The following is a 24,430-nucleotide window of genomic DNA, read 5'->3' as shown; positions in this document are numbered from 1 at the left end:
GCACACTGTAAGCAAGATAACTCCAATGACTCAAAGTCATTAGGATTCTATTTCTAACAAATTTGCCAACTAGGAAAAACAATAGTCTGATTTCAAATTAATTACCAATCCCATGGCTTTTGCTAAGCCAAGTCTATTTGTTGGAATCGTAATATTGGCTTGTTTATACATCAGATAAATCTTAGCGCGAACATAGGCTCTGTCATGAACCTTCTGCAGTAAAATTCCAAGACACCTGAAAAGAAATATCGAGCTCTCAAGAAAATCTTTCTTACAAAAGATGGAAATTGCTGGCTAAGCATCAAACCACATAATTTGGTACTATTGCAGAGGCAGGAAGCTATCTAAACATTGTGACAATTGCACTTAAAGCGTAACTGAACGGTGAGCAGCAAGGAAGTTTAACTTGCACATTTTAATGGTGCTTCTGTGAGGAGAAATCTGCGGTACCTCAACCATAAAGCTGATAATTTTCTCTTCTAGAGATTCTTCCGTTTTTTCTTTTTAGTCTTCAATGCTGGGAAATATATTTTTCAAAGAGGCTCAAATAGTTTTATGGCCTCAAAATTAAAAGCCTTTATTCAGTTTTGAGTGAAGAGGAGCTGCTAGAAGGTGAGATTTGGGAATCCAGAAAACCCTCCCGAAGAACATGAGGAAGAAAGCTAGGATGAATCTGCAATTAGTCACGTAGACAACCCATCCTAGACCGAACAAAAAAATTCAACAAGTAGAATATCTTCTTTTTTTGAGAAGGTAATATTTGTATATGAATAACAAACTACACAAAGGGTGTGTAGTCCCCCATATTTACAAGAATCAAAACAAACTCCTAGTCCTTAGTCTTCTCATAAGGATTCTAATACATCAAAAATAGATTCAGGTTCTTTTAAGAAAATAAAATAAATTAAAAGACTTCCAAGATAAGATATCCAACTTTTTGATAAAGATAAGATATGCAGCTTGTATGACAATTTATACGTTGAATTAGCATTAAGAAAAATTGATTTAATTGTAGACTTTAATTTATTAGGCATGCACAACGGGCGTACCTAACACAAATAAGCTAATTAAGTGAGCGTAGTAAGAGTAGCATAAAAAGAATTTGCAGTTCCAGGTGATGTTATCAAATTGAAGATAGCTGACATTACCGATGAAGCAATGCAGAGTGCTCGTCATCAGGACTATAAAGTTCATATTGCTTTTCAAATGCATTTCCAAGTGATATAACCCAGTTAACATCCTGAATTACATCCAAAGATTCTGCAATAAACTGTCAATAGACAAATTTAGGTCCAATACATATTGAGGCAGGGTGAAACTTTACTTCAAGTTGCTGAAAGTTAAACATGAGAAGCACTATCTTAGTGCTGGGTTATTAATGAAATTACACTTTTTTTACAGCTAAAAAAAAGTTAAAACATGAGATGCAATCACAGAATTTTTCGCATAACCGGGAGCTGATAAGTCATTGTTTCCTACAGAAGCAACATGCTTTAAGAGATTGAGAAATGTTAATTGTTCCAAGTAGTGAAAATTACTCATTGCTTTTTGTAGTTTTTTCATGCTTATTCTCTGCGGCAATTTTATTTATGATACAAAGCAACATATCAAGGATCAACAAATCCCCTACACGTCGATCTATGTAGCCTTGAACAATAATTTGAACGTAAAGATAGAGGAGACAAATTTCAATGTTTCAAGCATGTGGATAAAGTTACTAGTGCTTACATTGATAATCATGTCATCCCAAGACTCTTGATATGAAGGATCCTGCTTTAAGTCTTCTGTATCACTCACGTATGACTTCATCTTTGGAATCTAGAGCTTAGCAAACAAGAAAACCCATTAAGACAGAGACGAAACTAGTCTCCGTACTACATACAAAAGCAAAGTATCCAATATTTCTTGGGAATAAACAGAGTTTCTATCCTATTTCAGCCCCCTTATGTTACAAATTCTAGAGTTCAGATCTGCATTTTAATTTCCCCCATCGTCCTGAACTATCGTTTTTCTTATCCCTTTATTTACCTTTTGCTAAAACCAATATAAATTTTTGGACATGTTCGCAATATAAGTTCATGGCATTTTGCTTACATTCTCTTTGCCCCTTCGCCTCACGCTCTAACCGTCCCGTAGCTCCTACGCTATACCTTCCCCCTTCCATGCACCCTTGTTGCACCTTTCCCTGCAAGCCTATGTACTGTTGTCGTTCACCCCTCCACTACCCATTTTACACGAACCTATTCCGTCCACCTCCATGAAGAGGTTATGGGGGCTGCAAGAGGTGAAGCGGCAGTGTGATGCGATGGTTGATAGGGGCTTAGAAAGAAGAGTGAAGTGACAGTGAGGAGAGTAGGCAAAGGCAGAGAAAGCAGATAAGGAATGAATTGCGTAAACTGCTCTCAACATCTGCTAATTTAACTGGAAAAATAAGTCAAAGGGCAAATCCCAAAATGAACCTAGTCGCAAGACATCAGTCAAGGGACTTCAAAGATCTGGTCTCAACTCTCGAAAGTACGCCAACAGTTTACTCTTGCGAGGGTAAATAAACTAGAAAAAGGATAACTTAGCCAAATAGCAGTAAGTTCAAGTTAAAAAGTGTTACTTTTAGAAGTTCCAATATAAATAAGATGATCAAACCTGAAACATACACTATAACCCCATAATTTAGGTTGAAAAATACTAAGCAACTTAATAATTTAGCTAATAGTTATCAAAATATTTATAGTGATAATTCAATTTTAGCTAATTAGAAAATAATTAGACCTTCAACATCAACCTTCAATTGTCTGGTTGTTCATATAGCGAATAATTTCAATCATAAAACCAGTAAAAAAATTGCTAAAGTATAATAAAGTCAGTTTGTTAACAAATTGCATCTGTTTATACCTCATCTTGCCAAAACAAGTTAATGTTCTTTGGAAAGAGCGGTGCCAGATAACACAAGACCTGAAAAAACAAAAGTGAAACGTGTCAAAATCATAAATTAATGTTAGATAGTTATGTGTAAATAGTCCTAGTCCGATATGTAGTAGGAGTAGAATATGTCCTAGTCCCATATGTAGTAGGAGTAGAATATGTATTATATATACGGCTCATTGTATCATTGTTAAAAATAGATTTTTCTCCCGTGCATTCTCACAAAATTATTATTAGATTTTTTTGATAAGGTAAATTGTATTAATCAAAAGGGAGAGAACTCCCGTATACAGGAAGTATACCAAATAGTAGAGAATTTACATCAGAACATGATTCTCTACAAAAGACTCCCAATCTTCTATACTAGTATGGGCTATATGAGTGCACCAAAAAGCGATCAAAGATAAAAGACTATTCTTAAGATGTGAAAAGGAGACTCAATCCCCTCAAAAGCTCTCCTATTTCTCTCCCCCCAAACTATCCACATGAGAGCTAACGGTGCGAACTTCCACGCCTTTTGCTTTTTTCTTCTACGGAAACCGGCCCAGCTATATAACATCTCCTTTATAGTGCTTGGCATCACCCATTGAACACCAAAAAAATTCAAGGTTGCCCTCCACAAAGCCGAGGACACAGGCAATGCAACAAAAGATGATCAACTTCTTCCCCTGAGCTTTTACACATGTAGCACCAACTAACCAGTGTAATTCCTCTCTTTCGAAGATTTTCAGCAGTCAAGATCACTCCCCTCGCCGCTAGCCATGCAAAAAAGCACACCTTCGTGGGCGCCTTAGGAATCCAAATCGAGGAGTAGGGAAAAGAATTATTATTAGATTTCAGAATCATTTGACCTTCATATACAAATAGAGGACCCTTCCTGATAAACCGATGCAGAAAAGAGGGGAACATCACTTTGTCAGAATAAAATGAGGGTCATTGTTACTTGGGTGTTAACAGCAGAAGGAGACAACTAAAAAGAATGCATCCAGATGGCCTAAGAATCATTGACATAATAGTGGGATGAATTTATGAAAAGGCCATGAAGAAGTCATAGCAACTATTCCGGATGCTGAAGACTATTATCATGCAGAAGTTCTTCTCCCCTGCCTTCCTTACATCCTTTGCATTTAGAGGAATTTTATATGCTTATAAATATATGAAAACTATAATATTTCTACAGTTCAAATTGGTGGAGTGAATGCCTTCTATGTGACGATAGAAGACAGTCAAGTGAAAAAAAAAAGAATTTCAGGAACCTGTAAAATCACTATAAAAACATAGAGCCTGAATGACATTAGTCTACTTTGACTCTCTCAAGCAGTTCATCATACCTATGATTAACTGCTTTGGCATCTAAATCACAATGTTACCCAAGTTTAAATGTCCTACTTCCAAAATACCCAATACAAAAGCTACGTCTAACTTGCTCTGTTCATTCCACTAACCATAAGAATTTCTTTTAGAGCAGCAAGTGGATGACGAAAACAAAGGTACATAGAATTTTTCCTGGTCTTTCTAGAGTTCTGTGCTTTCCGATACCATCTTGGTACCTTTTCAGTAATACCTTTACCATTTCAAGAAAACAAGTACATAGAAATTTCATCTTGATGTCAACAAGACAGATCATTGGGGAGTAGGTCAAAAAGCTCAGGATGAAGCACATTCAACATGTACATAAATTAGGTCAAAAAGTTCAGTATGAAGCGAATTCGGTATGTAGATAAATTTGTTCTACAAGTGGAACGTGCTTCATCCTGAACTTGTGGCAAGTGCATTGGAAAAAGAAAGAAAGGTGCCATCTACTATTCAAATATTGGCGGAGGGGCATACCAGACACGACAAGCTATGGCCTTTCCATAAGCTTGACACAAAATTATCAAGCTAACGAAGCACTCAGCTGTAATGAAACAGGCTAATTTGCTGCCTCTAGCACCAAGTATGTGGATACATGCTGATGGGCCAAGTTATTTTCATGAAATAATGCTAAACTTCTATTCTAGAACGAAGGCAAGAAAACTACTCTTTTAGCCTCACACTTGGAGCATGAATATGTCATAAAAGATCTGAGCGATGCCATCCAATCCAAGCACACTAAAAACCATAAGAGTAACCATTCATAGCAGGTTTATGCGGCACCATGTAATCTTTACTTCAGCATCAACACCCCAAAAACTTAGTGAATAAGAAATCATTTACATTCTACCCAAAAAGAATAGTAGTCTCTGCGCGAAGTACAAAATCAGCTCTACAAAATCAAAGATGGAAAGTCATGCAACTGAGTCAATGCTGCCCACAACAAAAAAAAAACCAGTTCGGAGAATTGTCAGTTTCAGAACTCCATTTGCAGAGTCCTAGAAGTGTTTCTTCCTCTTTGTTGCCTATTTCGAAAACCAGAGCAACAGAATACTCCTCAGAACATGACAAAAATCTCTCCAAACAGGTAGGACTCACATATATCTAACGCATCCCTTCTATACCACTGCATAAATATTCAAAAATTCTTCTTCAACCAATTGACATCCAAAGGCAATTCACTAACTTTAATCTGCATCCTGTAATAGTCAGCAAGTACAGTTCCAATTATTAAGGACGATAATTGGTAAATACATAGTTCCTATACAGTACTTCTCGTCATCAGCCTTTTAATTTTAATAATAGATTGTGTAAAAAAAATTGAGCATCCAACCCAAAATCTTAGGACAATGGGTGAAGTGTCCCAAGACATTAAAAAATCCCTTAACACAACCAATAAAGCACAAGTGTATTCTCCAACACCCTTCCACACATGTAACCCGATTCTAGGGCTTATGCATGCACTTCAGACTTCTTCTTTTTTCCTTTTCCTCCTTTTTTTAGGAAGCCTGAAGGTAGATTTGATTTAGACGAGAGAGGACCTAGAGTAGAAAGGGAGAGTAGGCTCAACAGGATGGAGTGTCCTAAAGCAAATTTAGTGGCTTGGTATGATAAATTGAGAGATAGATGAGACAAGCCCAAAGTGATAGAATAGATTGAGAGAGAAACGGTCATGAAACGAACTTACCAAAGTTTGACTCTTATACCATGTGAAAGAATCAGAGAATTCAGCCCAAAACCTTAAGGCAATAGGTGGAGTGGGCCAGACATTATAAACCCCTTTGGAAACCTTACACAACCAATTAGAAGCAAGTGTACTCTCAAACTGATTGCTTCATCATTGAGTTAACAGCCCCAAACAACTTTCTAGAAAGACCAACCCAAGATGAATAACCCAAACCAAGTCGTCTGGATTTAGCTGAATAATGCTGTCCAAAAGGAGCCTCTTTAATGTTGGACGGTAAAAAACTATAAGGAGAGAACAGAGAAGATCATGGCCCATGGGATGTTACATCGCAAGCCATGATGCAGACTGTTTGGAGGGAAAAAACTTAGGTCTTTCGACGGAAAGGAGTAGAACTTCAATCAGATTCTGTCATATCTTTCGTATTTTTGAAGCACAAATAAGATTCACACGTGCACATATCAGTGGATGGATTGTGCCATAAGAATATACGCCTCTAAAGTCCATTGATGTTAACTCCTTGTTTTTCTTTTTTTATACGCGAGGAATCCTCGAAGGCCAACTGGCACACGGTACAAAACTTGTTGGATAATGGGTCCTCCCCTTTACCCTTCTATGCTTAAATACTGAACTTTTGTCCACGACATGATTCGAACTCGTGATGATGTTTGCCTAACCCGCATTGTGCTCTTACCATTGAACCAAAGCCTGAGGGGCCCATTGAATACTCCTTATATTCAGCTTTTGTTTTTTTTTTTTTTTACCATCAATAATATGCCGCACTTAACACCCAAGAGAAACATTTTAAAAACTACATTAATTATTATAGTCTAAAGATGCTAGACACAGGACTTACGGTTAGAATCTGGGTTGCCAACTGCTCCCTAGCCAGAGGATTATGGAGAAGAACAACCAGGCGTGCAAAAAGTTCCTAAGAGACCAAAAATGAGGTTAGGTAGCTATATACATTTCTTAAACATGAAAGAAAACATATAAAAATTCTCCGCTGCTCAGTGAAACTAAAGTTGATTACCTCAGGATGCGGAATATCAGCACGAGCTTTACATTCCAAAACCCCAGCACCACTTTGAGAAGATCTACGCCTGCACAATTCTGATATGCATTTGCAGACCTACAAAGAAGGTACTTGAAGGAGTTATTATGAATTTATGATACAAAAAGTAGATGTGAAACCCCATTATCGATAGCAAATAGAGCATGTAAGCTTTAAAGAGAAGAAATTTTCAACAGGCAAAACAGGTAGTGAACCATGTCAAAAAAGGAAGTCAAAAGTAGACAGAAAATATCCCATACCGTGGCAACTGCACCCGTGTAAACTCGCGGTATGATCATCTTCAACAAAAATGGCCATAAAACATGCTACAATCAGCACAAACTGAATTCAGTTAGTCCCACAAATGATAATAAGCATAAGAAGAGGAGGTAAAAAGCAAATAACTAAAATCTGTTCACACAAGAGTACAAAACTGAAATTTCTCAACAAAGGACGGAAACTCCCATACCTCCATCTCAGGGACAGTAACAGTTATTAGAAGAAGACCCGTTTCACAGATTGCCCTCAATTCTGACAGTGTACCAACCTCCATCTTCGTCTGAGAGAACTCAAGCATCTTATAGTTTAGAATATACAAAATTAAATCTGTGCAACAGGCATGGCATTCTGAAAGAAATTCTGACACGCTAATTGAAACATATGCAGGAGTCATCTCAAGTTGAAAATTCCCCATTGATGGGGAGTAGGAACTACCTCATCTGACCACAAAGACAATGAGTGAACTCTCCAGCGCAACCCCCCCCCCCCCCCCCAAAAAAAAAAACAAAGCCATAGGAAGCACTTCTCTCTCGATCACACATGAAGAGAAGGGCAAGCAACGAAACATAACCATGATTAAGAAATGAAATTGGTAGCAATGTTGAAACAAAGACAAGGAACAGACCACTCACTGCAAGTTCCAGAATATTGTACAAGAGATGCATACCTCTATTTTCTTGTACACAAAGGGGTAATAACCATCATTTGACGAGTTCAATTCCCTGGATTTCTCAGTATCATCTCTGTGCAGACCAAACATTGCAGAGTGGCGAACAAGATATTCAATGAACAACTCTCCAGAAGGACCAACCAAGTAACAGTGGGAAGCCATAACCACAATTAGCTACAAAGCCAGCAACATAATCACATAGAGTCTAGAAGTAGAGTAAGTGTTTGCATAACTTGGTCACTAAGGCAAACATTCAAATATTAAATACCTCTGCAAGAGCCTTACAGACCCCTAAATTAAGCTCATCCAATAACAGCTTCACAACTTCAATTAGTAAAGGCCTCTTATTATGCCAAGCCTCGGACAATCTATAGAAGTAGCCGATGACCGTCACATGGGGAAAGAGAAGATAAAATTAACATTAACAAAATAAGGTGTAAAAAGATAACCTGGGTAACAAATGCTTTAATACACAAAGTGCACCAACAGCCTGAGGTTCTTCTTTCAGCTTGCATTTCTGGCAGCAGCAAAGAGCAAATACAAAACATTTAGTGGAAGAATTACCTAGTAAATAATCAAGTCTCACTATCTCACAACCAAGTTCGCCATTTCATTTTTTTAAAGAAAGGGTTGAATTCTAGAGTTCAAAAACAAAGGGAGGAAAATGAAAAAAGGTTTTTTTCCCCTATTACAAACTTTTGATTTCCTTTCAATTGCCTCCTTGGTAGGTGATAAACTGAGCATAATATCACAAAAACAGTTCACGCATTGGAATGCATGAAAGAGAAAATACCCACATTGAGAAGGAAGACAAACAGATCCTCCGGGTACACCAAACCAATTGTTAGGAAACAATGCTGAACTTCATTATAAGTCTGCCATTTGCATAAAAAGCCAAAAGAACTATATATTAATCAAATATAACATCGTGAAGATATATTAGAACAATTTTAAGAGATGAAGGAGATCTTTGTCACATGGCAATAAGAAAGCCCTGGTATGTTAATATGGCCAAGGACTTGCGGAAGAAGGAAAATCAACTCTATACAACCTTAGAGAAGCTACTAATTTAAAGAATGGTATTTAGGGTGGCCAGGGTTGTTAGCCTCCCGATATTCTAAAGCTTTAGATGTCTTTACCAAGACCCCCAGAAAGCTTCATTTTTTACAGGTTGTACATTACCCACTTTATTATCAACAGAGCTTCTTTCCTCCAAACTGAGAAAATAATAGCAGCAATCTTCTTCAAAAGGACAGCACGCAAGTACCCAAACTATCTATTCAGACATGTGGATGAACAGACTAAGGCCACAATCCAAGCTGGGAGTGGAAGGAGTATCATCGGACTTTTTAAATGTAAGATCTTTCTACAATGCTCTGTTGAAGAGAGAATCCAAAGGCTTCCCTCACGCAGGTAGCTATCTGCAAAATAATGGCACACCGAAAAAGTTCCCTTTTCTTAGTGGCCAGCTGCTAGTAGTGTGATTCTTACTACTGAAAATCATAGGAGAGAGGAAATATGTGCGTTGGTGCTTCATGCATAGTCTGGAGAAGGTCATATAGGTCGCACATCTACTCTTGTACTGATCTTTCTTCAAAATTGTGTAATTTTTCATCTAGTCTGATGTGTGTTAAATGGGAGATGCCGAAAAGTAATGTGATCTCCTTTTATAAGCTGGAGAGAGAGAACCTTAGAAGTTGGAGAAGGAGAACAAGGAGGACAATCAGTTAAGGTTAGGGAGATCCTTCCACGTGCCATTTTTTGGACAGTATGGCAAGAAGCAACAGAAGAGCTTTTTAAGGAGGAAAATTCACTGGTAATGAATTAAGGGCATTTTGTTATCTCTTGAATATTTTTGAAGTGCAAAGAAAACCCCCCTCTGTGTAGATGATTGAATGGGTTTCCTAGAATCTAACTCATTCATGTAGTGCTGATGTTCTATAGAGCTGTATCCCGGGTGTTTTCCCCTTTTGTTAATAAAATCTAAACTATTTCCAGCAGGAAAAGACCATCAGCTGGTAAATCAATTGAATTCACTCTTAAGATAAAAATGAATAAATGAATAAATAAAACAAGACCTTCAGCCCAACTGAGAAATCTGAATGCTCTTTTTTGTCATTGCTCCTACAAACCACAGGAAGCAGTGTTGATAATATGACAGTAAGATCCTGCACACATTACAGATAGTCAGCTCCCTCTCTTTATCAGAATGATGGTAGAAATGGAAATGATCTAGCAACATGTAAAATGAAATGAATGCATATAACAACAGGCATACATCACTCTAATGAGTGAAACCTAAACGGCTCTCGAGATAAGTTACAAGCGGCATCCCAACATAAATACAAATTGAGGCATACTATATCCAGAAGAACATCGAATAGAACCTCAAGTTACCATTACTACAATGAGTAGGTTCAACAAATTTTTTTGGTCAAAGGACCATACAAGGATATTTGTCTGCACTTTGGTCAAAGATAAACCCCTTGGTCTGAATTCCTATGCCCTTTTCTTCAGACATTTTTCAATGTGGTAAAGGCCTAAGGGTTCAAATAAGTAAGGTGGTTAACAAGTTACGTTACATGAACTTGGTTATCAAGCATTTCTATATTCTTTTGACAAGTCAGATTTTAGCAATCATCAATAGTAGGACCAAGGCATAAAGTTCCTCTAATAAAGAGAGGAATGCCACTCTGTTCAAAGTGTTTCTTGTGTGGGATAGAAAGTGAAACAAACAGTCATCTCTTCTTATGCTGTCGGGTCACCCATAGATTGTGGCAGCTTTTTTTGAGCATGAGAGGCTTGACATGGATAATGCCCAGAACTACTGAAGAGTTGCTAGCTTGCTGGAAAGAAACAGGCATATGTGCAACAACCAAGAGGTGGTGGTCTTATCCCTGCCTGCATATGGTGGACAGTTTGGAGGGAAAGGAACAACAAATGTTTTGAAGATATTGCTAACCATGAACAAAAGATAAAGATAAATTGTATATTTTTGCTTCACTTTTGGTGTGAAGATGCTCTAGTACAGGATGTAGAATCTTTAGTTGATCTAATTGGGGCACTGTAATTTTGGACAAGAATAGCTTTTTGGGTGTAAATATGTCCTGTACTACCCTCAGCACAAACTTTGTGCTGGGGCTTACTTTATTATCATATATGAAATCTGTTACCATTTCAAGAAAAAATAAAAGGAGTTCAGGAGTTCGAGTAGCGTGGTTACCTTGTATACACCTTTCATTTTGCAGCACATATGTTATTTCTCTTTTCCAAACAACAAACAAAAATGTATGGGGACATGTTCTATATCAACCTATGCTGCTTGTCCATCCTCCTTCCTGACTAGGGTGACTAGGGGTGTGCATTCGAATCGGTTTATCGATAAATCGAATCGATTATTTGTTATCGAAATCGAAATCGAAAAAATCGAAACCTTATTGAAACGATAACGATAAGCATATGTACAAATCGATAAGTAATTATCGATAAGGGTCAAAATCGAATCGATAAATCGAATGCACACCCCTAGACTGTAGACACTTGTTAAATGAGTAATTACCTATTTGTGTAGATTAATATAACATACAGAATGTATATATATTCCGCTACTATTTTGAAAGCGGCTATACAATATTATTTTCCCTAATCTATACCCTTTCCTTTACCCTAAGTCCCTTACCCCTATTATTTCCTCTACCACATTTAAGGAATGATCATATTTAAAGATCAAGGGAATGAAGTTCAAATTAATGGAAAATAAAATTAGCCGTGATGATGTGTTTTGTTTTGTTTTATTTTTTTATACCGTTGGAGTGTTGGTGGCATACATTCGATCCCTTACTTTAGTTTTGTTGCATGTGCTTGTTGACACAATTTTTATATTATAAATGGTGTTCGTCTTATTTTAGCTTCTTTTTGTCCATATTAGTTAGGCGCGTTTATAGCGATATACTTTCCGTGGAATCCCGCAAATTTTCTTATTGGTGTAATCGATAACCAAATCGATAAGCCCCCAAAATCGATAAATCGAAATCGAAAAAATCGAAACCTTATTGAAACGATAACGATAAGCATATGTACAAATCGATAATCGATAAATAATTATCGATAAGGGTCAAAATCGAATCGATAAATCGAATGCACACCCCTAGACTGTAGACACTTGTTAAATGAGTAATTACCTATTTGTGTAGATTAATATAACATACAGAATGTATATATATTCCGCTACTATTTTGAAAGCGGCTATACAATATTATTTTCCCTAATCTATACCCTTTCCTTTACCCTAAGTCCCTTACCCCTATTATTTCCTCTACCACATTTAAGGAATGATCATATTTAAAGATCAAGGGAATGAAGTTCAAATTAATGGAAAATAAAATTAGCCGTGATGATGTGTTTTGTTTTGTTTTATTTTTTTTTACCGTTGGAGTGTTGGTGGCATACATTCGATCCCTTACTTTAGTTTTGTTGCATGTGCTTGTTGACACAATTTTTATATTATAAATGGTGTTCGTCTTATTTTAGCTTCTTTTTGTCCATATTAGTTAGGCGCGTTTATAGCGATATACTTTCCGTGGAATCCCGCAAATTTTCTTATTGGTGTAATCGATAACCAAATCGATAAGCCCCCAAAATCGATAAATCGAAATCGAAAAAATCGAAACCTTATTGAAACGATAACGATAAGCATATGTACAAATCGATAATCGATAAATAATTATCGATAAGGGTCAAAATCGAATCGATAAATCGAATGCACACCCCTATTCCTGACTACCTTCAGAATGCTTTCATTAGAGTACTAGGCACCCAGTTTGACAAGACAAATATATTTCTGTTCTTCCAAGTAACGTGTATGTTCTGATATTTTTATAAGGCTGTGTATATTTTGATATATCCGGATATAATATCAATACAGATGTCCTGCCCCTTTGACGCAAGTTGCTAGAGAGAGAGAGAGAGAGAGATTGGAACTGAACAGGAAACTGGTGATGATGGAGGGGTGGCCTCTTTGTTCATAGGAAGTTGAAGGATGACTCTTTTATACACAAGGAGGAAGGTAAAAGGGAGCTTCGGTTCTATTATTTTTTCTGGTTGCTGCTTCTCTTTCCGTAGTTCTTTGTCATTAATGCAGTGATTATACTTTTCTTGAGCCGAGGGTCTACCGGAAACAGTCTTTCCACCTTCACAAGGTAGGGATAAGGTCTGCGTACATACTACCCTCCCCAGACCCCACTTGTGGGAATACACTGGTTATTGTTGAGGAAGGGAATAGGGAAAATTGACCAGAAGAAGGTGACACATGCCATTGGAATAACAGACAGGAGAGGAGGCAATCTGAGCAGCAGTAATGGCAAGTCACCAGTTGATGTTGTTCAAAGTGGAAGTGCTGAGAAAGCAAACAACTGGATCATATATATGGTCCAAATTGTGACTGCCTTCTTTTTCCTTTTTTTTTTTTTTTTGGTTTTTGACAAGGTAAGATTTTATTGATGTACAGCACTAAGGTAGTACTATAGAAAATTAAAAAATGAAACAGTGGCTTTCTGTTGTGGGGGGATATCAGAGTCCAAATGTCTCTTCAAGGATTTGAGGAGATAGCAATATAACTTCATCTGAGATAGTACAACAATGGCAAAAGGTGATTAGTTGAAAAGGAGATGAGGGGTTTGGCGAAGATAAAAAAAAAAGATAATAGAGTAAAAAATTTGCAAAGCTCTACCGATTAAGATTCACATGAGTAGAACGGGAGACCAAGTAGAGAGTATTTCTTATAGAAACTAAAACAAGAATTGAGGGAAAGGAACCCAGCGAAAGGGCCACCATAAAGGTGATGTTGAGAGAGTGAGGAGCATGGTTAGTATGTCTGCAAGAAACAAAACCATTGCCTTTGTAAAAGTTAGACGAAAACTAAGATTAAGAGGTGCCTCTAACATACAACATACTGTTTACAACTAACAATGACCAGGCACTACGACTTTACCAAGATTAATTCTTCTAGTAACTGATTCCAATTCCTTAATCCATGACAAGACAAGTAATCACAGGAAATTAGCAGTAATTGGAGAAGAATTAGCAGAATAGCAAGCTATTCTACCGGACGTAGCAGAAGTACAAATTACTAGGTGTTCAAGAAAGAATATCAACTTAAACAGCAACATGACATGTATTTCCTACCTCAAAATCAAGTAATGGTGGACCACTTTCTGAAAGTAACGAGGCGCTTAATACATTATGGAGGCTACAAGTTGCTACAAAGGCCACATCGTTATCCCTCTTGTACCTGAAAAACCGTAAGATTTCACTGTTATAGAGCCCACAATACCCAAGAAGATACAAGAAACAATTGCTCCAACAGAAAGAGTGTCACTCGCATTCTGACTAGAATAGAGAATTAGCACAAGCAAGGAGCTGGCCATTTGACATCAGAGGTATTCATGTCATTTGCAATTATAGATTTTCTCAAAACATAGCAGTCTATCGTGTGTCTTACAGTTCCAATATAGTTGGAACAAGTCTTGGCAAAGCTGCCTTCAGCTGCGTTCTAGTAATAAGACCAACCATCTGCCCTAATGCTTCCACAGAAGATAAGCGAACCTGAGAAAAGAGTATGTCAGGAAACAAAACTTCCTCTCCCCTTGCCATTTCAAAATGAGCAATAAATGTAATGTATGGAATGGAAGGAAAGAAAAAAGGAGTGTGAAATTTCTTGAATATATTAATAAGGGAAAGCAGCTATATACTACTTGCTGAGATAAAGCACCCTTAGCTATCATCTCTTCGACTAGTTTCAATGTGATTTTACATCAAACTTGTACAAAAGCAAGGAATGGTAGAAAATAAAATTAAAGACGACCATCAGGCAAGCTGCCTTCAATATCCCGTGGCCTCTGAACTTCGTCCACGGTGCATTTGCGGCACAAGGTGAACATAGTAACTCAAAAATTCAACTTGTTGCATCACCTTAACAAAACAAAATTTATTACCATATCACACAAAGATCTAGCATCCAGGAATAGTGTTTATTCCGTTACCTTCAACCCCTTCACCATTCTTCCCCTGCTTCACCCTCTTCTCCCTCATTTCTCATTTCATCTCATACACCGCAATCTACTCGTTATCTTCTTTCTTCCAACTACTCTCTTTCTTACCCTCCCTCTTGCCATCATTTCATCACACTTGCTCTACTAGCTCTTTGTTTAATATCTGTAAGCACTTTATGATTTAATCCTAAAAACCCTTCAAGGGAAACCCCTGACGATTACCCGAACCCCAGAGTTTGTCCTCCCACTAATTCCATTATCCATTTCTCCTTATGTGCAACTGCCAAAGATTGACTACGCTCCACTATCTCTTCTCCCCCATTCATCCCCCAAGCATCTTCACCTTGGTCTTCCTCTCCCTCTTCTTCTAAGCATTCTCGCCCTTTTGGAGCTTTGAGCCGTGTGCCATTCGCCGTGGGAATTTCTCGGTTATCCAAGAAAAAGAGAGAGAAAACATTCTTTAAAAAGTTCTAAAAGGAACTGAATAGGCAAACCTTCAGATCCCGTGAAATTGCCCAAACTCTCAATAATAGTTCAAATGCCGAATTCAAGAAAGACCTGCACAATTGAGACATTTAAATCACCATGAACATCTAAATGAAAAGCCTTGAAGAAAATCAAGGCCAACCAGAAGCAGAAAATTGGTCTCACATGATATCAGCATCTAGAACGGAAGACAAAGGGAAGTCGACACTGCACTGCCAGCAAGATTGGCACCAACATTTGAATGCTGGAAAAAATAAAAACTTTAGACCCTTCAAAGAAAACAAAGGACACACTTGAGCAGTAAAGTCTAATCGTAAAGCAAAACTTTTACTAGAACAACTTTTCTCATGGATAACTGAGTTCGTGATTTGTATCCCTCTTTACCAATCATGTGCACTGATATGAACTTTGAGATGAACAGAAGCTTCACACTAGAATTTCAAATGTGTGAGAAGGCACGGGAGAAAATATGATATATTGATATTGTGTGTCTAATGCAATACAAGATGTGCTAATTTATAGCTACTCTATACAAAGGGCATACTACACCTCCTCCAATGTGGGACAACTACATAGCTATATCTAACACTCCCCCTCAAGCCGGAGCATACAAATCATATGTACCGAGCTTGTTACATATATAACTAATGCGAGGACCGGAAAGGGACTTTGTGAAAATATCTGCAAGTTGATCATTCGACCTCACAAACATCGTAGTAATATCTCCTGAAAGTATCTTCTCTCTAACAAAGTGACAATCAATCTCAATGTGTTTAGTTCTCTCATGAAACACCGGATTTGATGCAATATGAAGGGCAGCTTGATTATCGCACACAAGTTCCATCTTATTGATTTCACCAAATTTCAACTCCTTGAGCAATTGTTTGGTCCAGACTAGTTCACATGTTGCCATAGCCATTGCTCGATATTCTGCTTCTGCACTAGACCGAGCAACTACATTTTGTTTCTTGCTTTTCCAGGACACCAAATTTCCTCCTACTAAAACACAATATCCAGACGTAGAACGTCTATCAGAAGGTGATCCTGCCCAATCAGCATCTGAGTACCCAACGATCTGCTCATGACCTCGATCCTCAAAAAATAGTAATCCTTTGCCTGGAGCCGATTTTATATATCGGATAATGCGGAAGACTGCATCCCAATGACTATCACAGGGAGAATTCATAAACTGACTTACAACACTCACGGGATAAGAAATGTCGGGTCTAGTCACTGTGAGATAATTTAATTTACCAACCAGCCGCCTATAGCTTGCAGGATCGCTAAGCGGCTCCCCCTGTCCTGGTAGAAGTTTAAAATTTGGATCCATCGGAGTGTCAACAGGTCTGCAACCTATCATCCCTGTCTCCTCAAGAATGTCTAAAGCATATTTCCTTTGAGAAATAACAATACCTGAGCTAGATTGAGCAACCTCAATACCTAGAAAGTACTTCAATCTGCCTAGATCCTTAGTTTGAAAATGCTGGAAGAGATGCTTCTTCAAATTAGTAATACCATCCTGATCATTGCCAGTAATAACAATATCATCAACATAGACTACCAGATAAGTACACAGAGTGATCAGCTTCACTACTAGTCATGCCAAACTCCTGGATAACCGTGCTGAACTTACCAAACCAGGCTCGAGGAGACTGCTTTAGACCATAAAGTGACCGACGCAAGCGACATACATGGCCACGAGACTCCCCCTGAGCAACAAAACCAGATGGTTGCTCCATATAAACCTCATCCTCAAGATCACCGTGAAGAAAGGCATTCTTAATGTCCAGCTGATAGAGGGGCCAATGACGAACCGCGGCCAAGGATAGAAAAAGGCGGACTGATGCCACTTTAGCCACGGGAGAGAAGGTATCACTGTAATCGAGCCCAAATATCTGAGTATATCCTTTGGCAACAAGACGGGCCTTAAGTCGATCAATCTGGCCATCGGGACCAACTTTGACTGCATAAACCCAACGACAACCAACAGTAGATTTACCTGAAGGAAGAGGAACAAGCTCCCAAGTACCACTTGTATGTAAAGCAGACATCTCGTCACTCATAGCATGTCGCCATCCTGGATGAGACAACGCTTCACCTGTAGACTTAGGGATGGAAACCGAGGACAAAGAAGATATAAAAGCATAATGGGGAGATGACAGATGATGATAACTCAAACCAACATAATGAGGATTAGGGTTAAGCGTGGTCTGTATACCTTTCCGAAGTGTAATCGGTGTACTAGGAGCAGGTTCCGCAGTAGGAGCAGGGTCAGGTGCAGGACGAGAACCAGTTGGGCCTGATGTAGGGCGCAGACGACGATGATAAGTCAAGAGTGGTGTTCCTGTGACTGGTGAACTAGGAGGAACAACACTAGACTCCTCAATGGTTAGTATGGGTGAAACCTCTGTGTTCGAAAGTGGAGGAAGAGCTATAGGAAACTCCTCAAAGGTCGGTATAGGTAAGACCTCAGATATATCATGGTGGTCAGCAGAAGCAAAGAAAGGTTTAGACTCAAAAAATGTGACGTCAGCTAACATAAGGTACCTACGAAGATCAGGTGAATAACAACGATATCCCTTCTGAACACGAGAATAACCAAGGAAGACACACTTGAGAGCACGAGGAGCTAACTTATCTTTCCCAGGGGCTAAGTTATGAACAAAACATGTGCTCCCGAAAACACGAGGTGGAAGATGGTATAAAGCTGACTGGGGAAACAATACTGAATGCGGAATCTGATCCTTGATGGGAGATGAAGGCATCCTATTAATCAAATAACAAGCTATGAGAACTGCATCGCCCCAAAAACGCAACGGAACACGAGATTCAATTAGAAGTGTGCGAGCAGTCTCAATAATGTGCCTATTCTTTCTCTCTGCAAACCCATTTTGCTGAGGGGTATAAGGACAAGATGTCAGATGAATAACTTCATGAGAAGACATAAACTGCTGCAACTGAGAAGATACATATCCTAAGGCATTATCACTGCGAAAAATGCGAATAGAGACACCAAATTGATTTTTGATTTCAGCACAAAAACTCTGGAATATAGAGAATAACTCAGAACGATCTTTCATTAAGAAAAGCCAAGTACATCTTGAGTAATCATCAATGAAACTAACAAAATAACGAAATCCCAAGGTTGAACTGACTCTACTAGGACCTCATATATCAGAATGAACCAAGGAGAAAACAGACTCTGCATGACTCTCAACACTACGCGGAAAGGAAGCTCGGGTATGTTTCCCAAGCTGACACGACTCACAATCTAATGTAGACAAACTGGATAAACTAGGCACCATCTTCTGAAGTTTAGATAAACTTGGATGTACTAAACGGCTGTGGATTAGGTCCAAAGGATCTGTAACTAGACATGTTGTGGAAGGACTGAGTAAATTAAGGTAGTAAAGGCCTTCTGATTCACATCCTGTACCAATTGTCTGTCCCGTACTGCGGTCCTGCATAATAAAAGAATCATCAGCAAAATATATACCATAATGGAGGGCACGAGTCAAACGACTAACAAATGCAAGACTAAAAGGACAACCAGGGACATAAAGAACGGAATCTAGGGTGATAGAAGACAATGGGTTAGCTTGTCCAACTCCTTGTGCCTTAGTTTGACATCTATTGGCTAAAGTAACAGTGGGAAGAGACTGTGAATATACAATATTCGACAAAAGTGATTTATTACCAGAGATGTGATCAGAAGCGCCTGAGTCCATGACCCATGGTCCAAGAGTACTAGACTGGGAAACACAAGCAAAAGAATTACCAACAACAGGAGTATCAGTCTGGGCAACTGAGGCTACTTGTGGAGATGTCTGTTTACTTGCTCGATACTGAAGGAGCTCATTATATTCTTCTTTAGATACAGAAAAGCCTTGGTTACCTATAGTCTCGGTCTGAGCAACGTAAGCATTTTTTTGTGGACGGCCATGTAAGGAATAGCACATTTCACGAGTGTGTCCAAGTTTGTGACAATAAGAACACTTGGGTCTAGATCTCCCAAAACGACCTCGTCCTCCTCTGTTCTCCATAATTTGGGACGCCCGAACATCCACTGTCTGCGATGCGAGGACAGAGGAATCAAGTATCTGTGATGAGATCACTGGGTGACTTGGTGCTGCACCAAGGCGGAGTAATCTAGAGAATAATTCATCAACTGTGGGAACAGTCGGACTAGCCAAAATCTGGTCTCGCACTGAATCAAGATCATTAGGAAGTCCAGCGAGTGTAAGAACTAGAAACATCTTTTGTCGCTGCTCTTGTTGTTTTGCCACACTAGCAGAAACTGGTATTAATGTCTCAAATTCCTCCATGACTGCTTGTACTTGACCCAAGTAAGTAGACATATCTAATTCTTGCTTCTTTAAGTTTGTCATCCGTGATATCAAATCATAGAAGCGAGATATGTCATTAGTGTATAAGGTACGAACCTTTGCCCAAACCAAATAACATGTCTGGAATGGACGAAACAAACGCATCAACTTGGAATCAATAGAACGCCACAAGATGCTACATAATTGAGCATCAACTTTTGCCCAAAGCGCTATCGCCTTTTCATCTCCTTCGCTAGACTGTTTAATTAGATGATCTTGAACACCTTGACCTTTACACCACAACTCGACAGATGAAGCCCAAGCTAAGTAGTTTGAACCTCCCATTAAAGGTTCTGAAGTAATCATAACACTAGAGCTTCCAGAACTCATGTTTTTAGACCCAAAAGCATCAATTCCCAAAGACATCGTTGCAAAGTATTACCAAATTAGAGAAATAATCAAATGTAATCCACTGAAACAGAGTAAGGAACAGTGAAACAGAATAAGGAAATATTGTAGTTGTCGTAATACCACTGTAGCAGTCGGAATAGTACTGTAGCTGCCGGAAAAATTCAAAGTGGTCGGAATGAAATAAAAACAGTAGGGGTAGGATCGGAATTACCAGACGACCCAACTGTTCTGAAGAAACGTTTTCAAAAAATGGCCGGAAGTCCACTTTGGAAATCACTGTTCACGCCGGAAAAATATAAAAGTGGTCGGAATTTGGTGTAATCTGGATGGGTAGGCTCGGAATTGCAAGGAGAACAATCTGTCCTGAAGAGTCGTCACCAAAAAATGGCCGGAAGGAGGCCCATGCGACGTTGGAACTTCACCGGAAAATTTTCTTCCGGTGGCGAGTGGCGGCACGTGGAGGGTATTCTCACAGAGATTTTTTTATGGGTTGGTCGCCAGAGCCCGATCTACTTCGTGGTGGTGTTGGTTTTTGCACGACACTGACGAAAAGTGGCCTTTTTTTTTACTTGCGGCAGACCTACCGGAAAAAGACTTCCGGTCAACTGATTTTCCTTCCCGGAGTCGCTGGAATTTATGCACAGCGATAAATCTCTCACGATTGCTCTGATACCATGTGAGAAGGCACGGGAGAAAATATGATATATTGATATTGTGTGTCTAATGCAATACAAGATGTGCTAATTTATAGCTACTCTATACAAAGGGCATACTACACCTCTTCCAATGTGGGACAACTACATAGCTATATCTAACAGTACAGTAGCAAAATGTTTATGGCTTTTACTCAAAAAATATTTAGGGGCGGTTTTCACAACACTGCCATTACTTTCCTCTTGCTTTATGAGTAAACCTTTTTTTAAAAAGGAAAAAGTAGTGCAAACCTCATAGATTGATATCATAAAAACATACTCCCTTTGTTCCAATTTATGCGGCAACATTCCGTTTTAGTCTGTTCCAAAAAGAACGACAGCTTTCTAAATTTGGAAACAATTTAACTCATACTTCCCATTTTACCCTTAATGAGAAGCTTTTACAGCCACACAAATATCTATGCCTTGTTTCAGACCACAAATTTCAGAAGTCTTCCTTTTTTTCTTAAATACGTACCAATTCAAAATTTGCCCCAAAATGAAACGGAGAGAGTATTAAGATAGCGGTATTTAACAGCCCAAACTATTGGCTTAGAGTTCAGCACCTTGGACCTAAAAGCTGGTGATAGAGCAGGCAACTAGTTCGGTTCCTGTTGCATGCATCCGTTCTAGTGTTGGGCAACGAAAAAATATTTTCATGCTCATAAAAAACGAAGCAACCAAAAAAAATGTCGGTCAACACAGTTAAGAAATCCAAAGAAAATTCTCTCCTCAATGTTAGCCTCTCGCCATCACAAATTTTTCTACAGATTTTCCTCGCCGCTGCCCACCTAAATTTTGTAGTCTCCTCTACAGAAAATCAAAAGAAAAACCTTAAATTTGTAGTCTCCTCTACAGAAACCAAAGAAGTCGGAAGAACTGCCAATCCCATTAATTACTCACAAATTGTTTGTGTCAACAAAGTAAAGGGACAGCTGTTATCCCCTTTTGCTACAAACCCTTTCTTCATCAAGAGCCATCTTTAAGTCCAGCTTCACTCCCTTTCCCCTTAGCGCCTCATCTTTTGTAGGCTCCACCTCCTCAGAGCACATAGGTGTCATCTCATGGCTACCACCTTCCAGTCGGTGCCGTCACCAGCCCATACTGTTCCTTCTCTTCAGGAATTGCCAGCCAAGCAAATTTTACCAACTTCTATTAAACAGAATAATTCTAACAAATTTAAACAATTTACATAAAAAATAATCTTCAACAAGATGTATTCCCAAACTGAAAATTTAAAAGTTACAGCATCCCCATAGTAAATTCTCCTATTTCTTCTGTTAGGAGTGACATATTTTGCTAATGTTTTTAGAAGGATTATTTTGCTAATAATGAGCAAGAGAAAGCACTTCTTATTATGTTAGATCATAAAAAATTCTGAGGTCTATTACCATTTGCAAAAATAGGCCGGTGTATGTCCCTCACATTTCCAAGAATGGGCACCACTCGTGCCAGTACACCCTTAAGGTGAGGAGTAAACTGCAAAGCTTCAAATATTGTAGACGTAGATCAGATAAGTAATTTGGGTAATAATGTTAAAGCGACCCACAAAGTATTTGCAAACAAATCGAAAACGAACCATCAGATGATGCAAAGTCTGCAAGAATTTGAACCATGGCTGGCAGAGCTGAATTTGACCCTGAAAGATGGAGGAATATTTCTTCCATCATCTGCCACAGACAATTGAAGAATTACACTAAGAATAGGGAAGCTTCAGAGTATCAAAACCAAGAAGAAAGAAAAAGTGTTGGACACACAACCATTTGTCAGAAAACTGTGCAACTGCAACAAAAGTAAACATAATACAGAAAAGGTAACGAGCCAGATCCTTTGTTCTTTTCTCAGTGACAAGAGAAATGTCTATCAAGGAAAGAAGCATTCATCTCTGAAATTTCAATTACCACAGAATGTACAACCTAGTATAAATCATCTAGTGATGAGAAGAATAAAACACTCCCCAGCTAAAGAAAAAAACTGTGGTAAGCAGTCTACTCAGAGGGTAATACATAAACAAATGAAAGTAGGATTTTGTATGATTGCCTAGTGTACTATAACAGCTAAAAAGGAACTTCATATGGTCTCATTGATTGTAAGGAATTCAATATTTTAGTTACTATAAAGCAACAAACACGCAAAACTCCAATTATGTGATGAGTGAAAAAGAGTTTTGCAAATGAAAATATCTGGTCACAGCCTCCCCATTTATTACCTCTAGTCAAAGTCAACCCATTATCACTATAAGAGCAAACTAGTTCAACCATCAAATAAAGCCACTTACGTGGAGTCGTTACAGCAATAGTCTTCAGCTACTTATCTGCACAAACCAACTGCTACCGACTCAGGTTCATGGAAAGCCTGTCGCTATCCAAATTATGCACTTTGCTCTTTTTCCATTTAGAATGGTTCATCCCCTCCCAATTTCCATCCAACAATAATAGTGTGATTCATTTTACAGGGGTTAATTATATATCTATATCCAGTCATGTCACTCGAGCTTGTGAAAGAAGTTGAGCATGCTACCCAAAACCTTAGGACTGTTTTCTTATATCCCCTTTATGTCCTTTTATACCCAATGTGAGACCCTATTGTGTTGCAAACCTAAAATAAATAAACGGAAGTGTCCTATCTCTAACTTTTTAAACTTTTAGATGAAGTCGTTCTACAAATCTCCGTGGTATTGAAGTACATAGAGGTAATAAGTTCGAGTTTCACCACCACCGATCAGAAAATATTTTTACATGTTTAGCTCAAGAAAAGGAATCAGGTTGGGACGTGACAGGCCAAGTTGCAGATCTAAAGTAATTAAATAAAAGTGACCCCTCTCTTAAGACTTCAAACTTATAAACGAGCTGATGCACACAACTCAACGGAGCTAATATGAAAAGCATTGAACAATTGAGGAGTTTCACGGCACTTTCTAATAGTTAAGACTGAAAATTCCTCAGCTTACTGCTTGCAAGCTATGACAAAATCAACTCTACCACAAGGCTCTAAAACTTTGAGAGATACTTTTGACAGTCACAGAAATAAGAAACAGGAATGATAAAAAAATACGTTCACAAAAACAACTGAAAGAAGATGTAAATTAGAAACTGATCAAACAAAAGAAGATATAAATTAGAAAGCACAGATTACATTCCCTCTTCTAGAATCTATTTTCATAAGGAAAAGAAAAGTGCACACTCACCAGATCAGGCATATGTGAACCAATTGATACAAGTACACCAGCCGCAGCTCTTTGCCAATCAGCATTAAGTTCCTATCATGAGATCGAACATGCTGTTAGAGTAGTATGAAATACTACCAGCATTGCACTGGACTTAGAGGAAGTAAAGTTGATACCCATTATACAAATAACAAAGTACTGACTCCCAGTGGCGAAGCCAGAAAATTTCCTAAGGGTGTTCAGACTTGAAAGGAGTAAAAACAATTTCCGACAAGGGTGTTCAATATATGTAATATACATCTAAAATGGTGGCTTCGCCCCTGCTGACTCCCACACCAAACA

The 24,430-nt window shown here is 38.4% G+C and overlaps 1 protein-coding gene across 4 annotated transcripts in view; it reads right to left on the bottom strand.

Annotated features, from left to right (window-relative positions):
* LOC109223273 (protein SHOOT GRAVITROPISM 6) overlaps positions 1 to 24,430 on the bottom strand; it is a 44,002-nt gene that overhangs the window by 17,496 nt on the left and 2,076 nt on the right. For 3 of the 4 annotated variants that reach the window (XM_019387517.1, XM_019387515.1, XM_019387516.1), the window contains 20 exons: positions 24,110 to 24,181; positions 22,502 to 22,592; positions 22,314 to 22,409; positions 15,660 to 15,738; positions 15,503 to 15,566; positions 14,459 to 14,562; positions 14,143 to 14,248; positions 10,038 to 10,127; positions 8,757 to 8,834; positions 8,409 to 8,476; positions 8,228 to 8,327; positions 7,957 to 8,133; positions 7,480 to 7,569; positions 7,271 to 7,336; positions 6,990 to 7,088; positions 6,813 to 6,887; positions 2,890 to 2,949; positions 1,729 to 1,818; positions 1,149 to 1,270; positions 106 to 235 (listed from right to left, as the gene is read on the bottom strand). In XM_019387517.1, the coding sequence (XP_019243062.1) occupies positions 106 to 235; positions 1,149 to 1,270; positions 1,729 to 1,818; positions 2,890 to 2,949; positions 6,813 to 6,887; positions 6,990 to 7,088; positions 7,271 to 7,336; positions 7,480 to 7,569; positions 7,957 to 8,133; positions 8,228 to 8,327; positions 8,409 to 8,476; positions 8,757 to 8,834; positions 10,038 to 10,127; positions 14,143 to 14,248; positions 14,459 to 14,562; positions 15,503 to 15,566; positions 15,660 to 15,738; positions 22,314 to 22,409; positions 22,502 to 22,592; positions 24,110 to 24,181 (1,857 nt within the window). Of the gene's footprint in view, positions 1 to 105; positions 236 to 1,148; positions 1,271 to 1,728; positions 1,819 to 2,889; positions 2,950 to 6,812; positions 6,888 to 6,989; positions 7,089 to 7,270; positions 7,337 to 7,479; positions 7,570 to 7,956; positions 8,134 to 8,227; positions 8,328 to 8,408; positions 8,477 to 8,756; positions 8,835 to 10,037; positions 10,128 to 14,142; positions 14,249 to 14,458; positions 14,563 to 15,502; positions 15,567 to 15,659; positions 15,739 to 22,313; positions 22,410 to 22,501; positions 22,593 to 24,109; positions 24,182 to 24,430 lie in introns of those variants that run through there. The other variant, XM_019387518.1, reaches the window with a different exon arrangement.

This window comes from Nicotiana attenuata, chromosome 3, assembly GCF_001879085.1.
Source record: "Nicotiana attenuata strain UT chromosome 3, NIATTr2, whole genome shotgun sequence".
NCBI classification, from domain to species: Eukaryota; Viridiplantae; Streptophyta; class Magnoliopsida; order Solanales; family Solanaceae; genus Nicotiana; species Nicotiana attenuata.
The sequence above is the reverse complement of the archived record's forward strand: the minus strand, read 5'-3'. Positions and strand labels throughout refer to the sequence as shown.